This window comes from Cariama cristata, unplaced genomic scaffold (assembly GCF_000690535.1).
Source record: "Cariama cristata isolate BGI_N322 unplaced genomic scaffold, ASM69053v1 scaffold23113, whole genome shotgun sequence".
Taxonomy (NCBI): Eukaryota; Metazoa; Chordata; class Aves; order Cariamiformes; family Cariamidae; genus Cariama; species Cariama cristata.
In genome coordinates this window covers 1,659-9,234 of record NW_009610473.1, presented here as the reverse complement: position 1 = coordinate 9,234, position 7,576 = coordinate 1,659, and the positions used below count along the sequence as shown (strand labels likewise).

The 7,576-nt window shown below is 52.8% G+C and overlaps 1 protein-coding gene across 1 annotated transcript in view; it reads left to right on the top strand.

Moving 5' to 3' along the window:
• Positions 1-258: 258 nt before the first annotated feature.
• HGS (hepatocyte growth factor-regulated tyrosine kinase substrate) overlaps positions 259-7,576 on the top strand; it is a gene marked incomplete at both ends in the record, with an annotated part of 8,739 nt that continues 1,421 nt past the window's right edge. Inside the window, 13 exon segments of the mRNA XM_009697902.1 lie at positions 259-358; positions 754-829; positions 1,336-1,428; positions 3,441-3,564; positions 4,554-4,606; positions 5,151-5,219; positions 5,387-5,511; positions 5,750-5,828; positions 5,916-6,014; positions 6,397-6,492; positions 6,865-6,903; positions 6,988-7,131; positions 7,282-7,495. Coding sequence (XP_009696204.1) covers positions 259-358; positions 754-829; positions 1,336-1,428; positions 3,441-3,564; positions 4,554-4,606; positions 5,151-5,219; positions 5,387-5,511; positions 5,750-5,828; positions 5,916-6,014; positions 6,397-6,492; positions 6,865-6,903; positions 6,988-7,131; positions 7,282-7,495 — 1,311 coding nt within the window.

The following is a 7,576-nucleotide window of genomic DNA, read 5'->3' as shown; positions in this document are numbered from 1 at the left end:
GGGCTGAGGCTCTGTGCCGTCTGGGCGGGCGGTGCCGGGCCCGCGGCCCGCAGGAGCTGGTGCAGCGGATCCGAGATCACGAGCGCCCTGGGGCATCTGAAGGGGAAGAGCTGACGCGTTGTGGGAAAAATCAGGATTTTTATTCTCGAGTGCTCGGGTCTGGGGCATCGTAGGCGTCCGGGGGAGCTTTCCCGCAAACGAATCAGTGGTTGCGGAGCACAGGCAAGATAAGCGGAACTGCTTAAAGCAGCCTAATAGGTTTATTCCTTGCAGATAAGGCTACGAGCCAGCTTCTGCTGGAGACGGACTGGGAATCCATCCTGCAGATCTGTGACATGATCCGTCAGGGAGATACCCAGTAAGTGCTCTTTGGCCTTTGGATGCGCTATAAGCACAGCTCTCCTTGTCTTTGCAAGGCAAAGCGTGAGGATCTCAGACCTGTCAACCTGCAGTAGCATGCATCTTGTTATCCCCTTTCAGAAAAGCGTTGGAAAGGCAGTACAGTACACCCTGGTGTGTTGAGGTGCACTTCCTGGACTTCAGGAGTTGCAGGTTACCTCTGGCCTGAAATTCTAACTCAATCTTGATTTTGCTTATTCCTTCTCTTCCCAGTTTGCCTTGGAGGAATTGCGTAGACCATGAGCTAACTGTACCCTTTTGTTAGGGTGGGGGTTAACAGGTTATCAGCAGCAGGTGGAATCTCTGCTTGGATTCTTGATTACCTGAGGACATGTACTCTCTTTCCTTACCCAGAGCAAAATATGCTGTCAATGCTATCAAGAAGAAAGTCAATGACAAGAATCCCCACGTGGCACTCTACGCGCTGGAGGTAACGTCAGCCCAAACCGCGAGCACTGCAGAGGCTGGGCTTACAGGCAGGGGAACTTCCCGTCTTTTATAAACCTGCCTTATAGGCTGTGCAGTCTGCACAGCATTCCCTGCCCTGCCTGCGGAGCATTGGAGTCGCAGCTTTGCCTCCTCCTGGCTTTAGAACAGAGGTTTTGTGACTGATCAGCGGATCATGGTTTTCATTTTTTAATTCTATCTCGGAGTTAGGAACAGACAAAGCTGGAACTTGAGACATTGTCCCTGGGGGTCTGTGTCTACATAGCAGAGGTACAAAGGCCACTGTGCAGTTGAAGCGTAGCTTACTCTCCAGCATGGCGGTATGGATTTCTCTGGCTAGACTCGCACTGCTCTAATGCGACTCATTGCTTAAACAGTGCGCCCATCTTGGTGTGCTGGCTGCGGTAACCTGTAACGTGTGCTGGGACTCATCGCGAGCCACAGAGAAGGAAGAAAGCAGCTGGCTAATATTGTCTTTTGCCCTTGCAGGTCATGGAGTCGGTGGTTAAAAACTGTGGCCAAACAGTCCATGACGAGGTGGCCAATAAACAGACTATGGAGGAACTGAAGGAAATACTCAAGGTAAGGATGTTTTACTATTGTTTTTGAATGAGGTTGGAAAAGAAGCAGCAGCAGCAGGACATGTGCGTGTCCTCTCTTTCATTCCATTTGTGTAAGGAACAGAAGGGAAACCATTTGGAAACGTGTTTCAGGAAAGAGCAAACTGCATTGTGTGATGTGAAGGGATGCGCGTAGGGAGCTAAGGAGTGCCTGCTACGGAGAGCAGATGTTATGAGAGCAAACATAATGTTTGGCTATATTGTGAAGTAGGGTGGGAATATGCTGCAAAAGCCTAGACCATTTCATGGTAACTGCTCATGGGTGCAATACTTTGCTTGGCTTGAGACAGCAAAGGAAAACAGAGGTGATGGTCTGGCAGTTGCACCTGAGCAGTAGTGAGGTGAATTCCCTTCCCATAGTACAGTATGAGACACACAGAAAGGTAAAGCAGCAAGGTAAAAACTGGCAGAAGCTTCCTCTTTATTGTTACCATTTTACTGGCCTGTAGAATGGTTTGAGAAGCTTTGCAGGTTGTAAACCTGGCTGTTTTCACTGACAAGCTGTTGTCACAAGCTGTCACTTGCCAGTTGGATATAACATCCAAGGACACATGGAGCCTGCAGGAGCTCCATGTGTCCTTGGGCTGGAGGCTTCCACAAGTGAAGTGAAAATGGGAACTTCTGTCTCCAGCTCCCAGCCCCAGAATGGCAATGCCCAGACAAGAGCTTGTTAGAGTAGTGCTGTTTCTTTCTTACAGCCTCCATTTTCTGCCAGAAATAGACGACCGGATGACCCAGATATTCGATGAATGAGCTGTGTGAATCGCATCATCTCGCATACTGTAGCAGGGTGTCTCTCTCCTGTCACCTTCCTGTTAGGGCTGACTCAGTCTCCATACAGGATCTCCTGCTGAGATAGGAACACTAGCGCAATGTGACAGCCGGGTGTAGTAGCACAGATGCTTTGAGCGCTGAGGAGATCAGATCAGATTCAGGGATTTTGTGGTTCTGTCCAGTCCTTGTCTGCCTCGGTAGTTTCATAACTGCCACAGACCCGTTCTCCTCCTACACTTGGAACTTTGCTGCTCGTGAATGCCCAATGCTGGTGAAATGGTCTTAGTTCTGATGAGGTTTGGGGCTGTGACATGTGGGGAATGCAGGATTTCACTAAATCTTCTAGAAGTTTGGAGCTCCAGGAATTGTCAGTAAGTCACACTGTGTGGGCTGAGTTCTCAGCTGAAATCGGAGCTTGACAATGCTCCTCCGCTTCCTGGGGCACTTCTGGAGCAGCCCATCATGTGAATGTGCGATGACTTGGTCAGCTGGTGACAGGGCTGCTCTTGGAGGCTGACTCGGATAGGAACAGGCTTGCCAGGTTTCCTCCAGTTCCTTGAACTGTGATACAACCACCCCTGCCTCCAAAGGGCAGGCTTCCCAGCTGTCCTTACTGCATCACATCCCAAGGTAGCTTTGAGTATTCCTGGGCAGGAGTCTTGGGGCTGGATGTGCTGACAGCCTGGCACTGACACCCTCCAAACGCCCTCCAGCTGTGAGCTTGTGGTGCCCTCGCAGTACTTGGGTGAGGTGGACTGTGCTGTTCTGCCCGGCTGGGTAGCTGTAGGTCCCGCAATTTTCTAGGACAAGCAACTTCTGTAAGGAGGTGAACAAAGATGTTGGGCAGGCCAGTGCTCATGCCTGCCCCAGGGAGCAGCTGTGCAAGTCTCTTTGGGCATTTTCTCAGAGCATCATAACCGCACCCCTTTTCAAGTTGGTCCGTGGTGCTCTGAAGGAAGTTTTCTTGTTTGTGCTGAAGGGGCAAGTGGGAATGCTGAAGGAGTATGTAGTCCTTGCCGTGAATTGTCCTTATTGCAGCTTTCTGACAGCTCTTCCCTTGCACAAGTACTCTAAAGTCTCTCGTTCCCTGAATGGTATTTCTGGCTTCTCTTCTGGGGTATTCAAACAATCCTTTGGGTTTCAGGGTCTTTTTCTCAGATTTTTTTTTTTCTTTTTTTTGTCTCCTCCCTTTCTGTGCAGAGGCAAGTGGAGACAAGTGTCCGCAGTAAGATCCTGTACCTTATTCAGGCCTGGGCTCACGCCTTCCGCAATGAGCCCAAGTACAAGGTGGTGCAGGACACCTATCAGATAATGAAGGTTGAAGGTGAGGACTCTGTGAGCAAAGGTGGGTGTGCAATTGGCGAAGCAGCTCTGCTCTGGAGCAGCCTTGCAGGAGAAGAAAAGGGTGTCAGGACCCTGCCCTGTGTTAGCAAAATCTGGACTTGCAATACTGAGCTTTTTCTTGGTGCCCGATACCCAATGAATCTCTTGGAGTGACTGAATCCTGCTGCAGAGAGAGGACAGCCCCATTGTGCCAGGATCGGAGGCTGCCTTGTTCTGGGCCTCCAGCCCAGCTAGCAGCTAAGGGTTGGCAGTGAGACCTGAAAAGCAGGAGCTGTGAATGTTGTTCAGGAAACTGGCAGCAAATCAGCATGTCCTCTGGGAAGGGATTTACAGTGGGGTGGTTCTTTCCTCCCAGGCTTTCATTTGTACTTCTAGGATGGGTCCATGCTCCCGCTTTCTGACAGTGTCAGTATGGCGCTTTCTCTCTTGTCCCGCGGATGGCAGCGTTCCCCATGAGGGAAGGGACGCACTGCCGTCTCTGCCTCTTTCTGTGCACTAGAACCTCCACAGGCAGTGGCAGGACCTGGAGGTCCCGGTCTCCAGCTGAGCCAGTGTTGCCACACTCCTGCCAGTTAAGGGGTGAGACTCAAAGCCCTGCCTGCCCATGCAGTGGGCTTTTTTTCCCCCCTGTGCTCAGCTCAAGGTCTTGAGAAATAAGCCTTATCCAATGGGCCCTGATGTCCCTTACAGGTGTGTAAGGGAAACCAATAGGGGATTGTCCTCTGCGTTCGAGAGCGTGGCTGAGAGCCCAGTACTTCACAGGCAGCAGGAAATGCTGTGCGAGCATTGCCCTCTGGCCTCCTGCAGGAGGAAGATTGCTGTTAGTTGTGTCAGAGTAAGATAATAAGTCAGGGCAGGCGTGCTGAGCTGGATCTGACGTGTGTGGCTGGGACCTATGGCATGAGGTGCCACAGCCTCCCTGTGCCGGAGGATCCCTTTCACAACAGGACACTGTCGCTTCTCCCACAGGTCACGTGTTCCCGGAGTTCAAAGAGAGTGATGCCATGTTCGCTGCAGAAAAGGTGAGCTCTGCTGTTGGGGGGGGAGTTGGCACTGCAGGACAGACCTTGCTCTCCTGTCCCCTTCCTACTAAACCTTCAAGTTCTTGCATTCCTCTATTTCATGCAGGTTAGAGACTTTCCTGGGTACGTACTGCTCCCAGCTCTCACAAGGGCAGTTCTGTGGTGGTGTACGGCAGTTTAGCCTAAAGCTACCAGATGGAGGGGAGAATTGACCAGAGCAGGGAGTTAGTCTCATCTTACCCTACTCAGTGGCCTTCCAGCAGCATGGCAGTCTGAACACAGCAGCAGGGCATTGCTAAAGCAATTGCTGTGCAGATACATTCCTAGAAAATCTGTTGCTGACTGGGAAAGCATCAGTCTCTAGAAACACGAGAGGAGATAACTTGTGGGGATTAATATTTCCTGTTGACCTGCAAATGCTTTCAGTCTCCCCCATTCATGACAGTGCCTTGGTTAACCGTAGGAGCTCCTGAAAGGCTCTGTGGAGACGCTTTTTCCTGAGCCTCTCCTCCCCTCCTTACGCAATTTTCCTTAACCCTGACAGGCTCCGGACTGGGTTGATGCTGAGGAGTGTCACAGATGTCGAGTGCAGTTTGGCGTTGTGACACGGAAGGTGAGTGCTGCTCCTGCCCAGTCCCCCAGGACTTGCAGGACTCCCTGAGCCTGCGTGGAAGTGTGTCAGGGCTGGACCGTGTTCCCTGGCCACTGGCAGGGAAGAGCCCGGAGGGTCTGCGTGATGTTTTGTCTTGCTACTGCACTGATGTCTCCCTACCTTTGCAGCATCATTGCAGGGCCTGTGGGCAGATCTTCTGTGGCAAATGCTCCTCCAAGTATTCCACCATCCCCAAGTTCGGGATTGAGAAGGAAGTGAGAGTCTGTGAGCCCTGTTACGAGCATCTCAACAAGTCAGTACCTTTTGTGGTGTGTTTCTTTGCCTACAACAGCTGGGACTGTGAGGGGAGGAACTTGGTGTGGAGCCACCTTTCTGCAGACCAGAGCGAGGGTTTCCCAAGCTGTGCAGGCTGGGCTGGGTTCCCTTCCTTCCTGGGAACGGGGTTTACAGCTGTAGTGTTGTTCAGAGCTGGGGCTCTAGTGCGGAGGAAGGAGCATTCAGTCTGCGCTGTCGCCTCTTTCTGACTACAGGAAAGCTGAGGGTAAAGCTGCTGCCACCTCTGAACTGCCCCCCGAGTACCTGACCAGCCCCCTCTCTCAGCAGTCCCAGGTGAGTGGCTGCCCTGAAGGTGACCTAGTGATCCTGACCTGCTTGTTGATCCCTTTACTGACCACCTCCTCATCTTTCTGCTTGCAGTTGCCTCCAAAGCGTGATGAGACAGCTCTGCAAGAGGAGGAAGAGCTCCAGCTAGCTATTGCCTTGTCTCAGTCAGAGGCCGAGGAGAAGGAGAGAATGGTTTGTGCCCTGCTTGGCATCTGGGAGTGGTTGTTGCCATAGAGCCTAGATGTGCTGGGCATCTCCTAGCTGTACAGTTAACAGATCTCTAGGCATGTCCTGGCGTGAGCAAGTCACAGGGCCTGTGGAATGAGAGAGTGAAAGTGGAGCCAGGCACGTGCTGTGTTGCAGTCCCAAATCTTGGAAGCAGGCTGTGCCCATGCTGCAAGCCCTGGGGCTTGCTGGCCTTGGGGAACTGTACAAAGCGTGAGGCTGGGTTTGCTGGCCATGCCTGGCCATCGCTAGAAACCTCGCCCACCCAGTGGGCCCAGTCTCTTGCTGACTGGGGTGAATTGGAGGAGTCTGGACAGTCCCTGAGTTGACTGTTTTTTCTCTTTTGCAGAGGCAGAAAACAACCTACTCCATGTATCCAAAGGCTGAGCCCACACCCGTCACGTCATCAGCTCCCCCAGTCAGCACACTCTATTCCCCACCCGTGGTACGTTCGTGGGAGCCCCTGAACATGAAGTGGCTGGACGCAGGCCACTTCCCTAGCCCGAGTCTGCCCTGCTTGTGTCAGATTTAATCCCTGTGCTGGGAGAAAAGATTTGCCCCATTCAATCCCTTGCTCTTTCACAGCACTACTGTGTTTTCAGCAAGAAGGTCTGTACTGAGCTGGCATTTATGTCCCTCTGCTGCTTGCAGTAGCTGCAGCATGTGTCTGGCTGAAGGAGACAGCCGTTCCCTTTCAGGCTTTTGCTAGTGCTCAGCATTGGTGGTTGTGCATGGCCAGGTCCGAGCAGGACATCTGTGTGGGAGCTGTGGGTCTCTGGTTTCCCTGAACTGGATTTCCCTCTTTGCCTCTTTCCAGAATTCCTCTGCTCCCTTGGCTGAGGACATTGACCCAGAGGTAAGGATTCAGGCTTTACTAGTCCACAGCACAGGCTCACTCTCAGCAAGGCTGTGATCCTCATCTTCCTTCTCTTTCTGGCAGCTGGCTCGGTACCTGAACCGCAACTACTGGGAGAAGAAGCAAGAGGAGGTTCGCAAGAGCCCTACCCCGTCAGCACCTCTGTCCCTCACAGAGCCAACTGCTCAGCCTGGGGAGGCCCACCCTGCCCCGCTCGGTGTTGTTGAGGTAAGAGGGGGCCTGGACCTGTGTCTGGCAGCTTCTGAGGGGCAAGAAGGGCCCGACTCCTTCGTTCAGCCCAGTCATGCAGCTCTGCAGGCTTGCTGCTGGCTCCTGGCATAGGAGAGTTGAGGCTGACTGGTTGCCTTATCCTTCCAGCAGCAATACCAGAATGGCGAGTCTGAGGAGAACCATGAGCAGTTCCTGAAGGCGCTGCAGAATGCGGTCACCACATTCGTCAACCGCATGAAGAGCAACCACATGCGGGGCCGCAGCATCACCAATGACTCTGCCGTATTGTCCCTCTTCCAGTCCATCAACAACATGCACCCCCAGCTGCTGGAGCTGCTCAACCAGCTGGATGAGCGCAGGCGTACGTGGAAGCTGCTTGGCTGTGGGTGTGGGAGGGTGTCCTGAGTAGGAGTGGGTGGCTGCTGGAGCTTTCCCCAGTGCT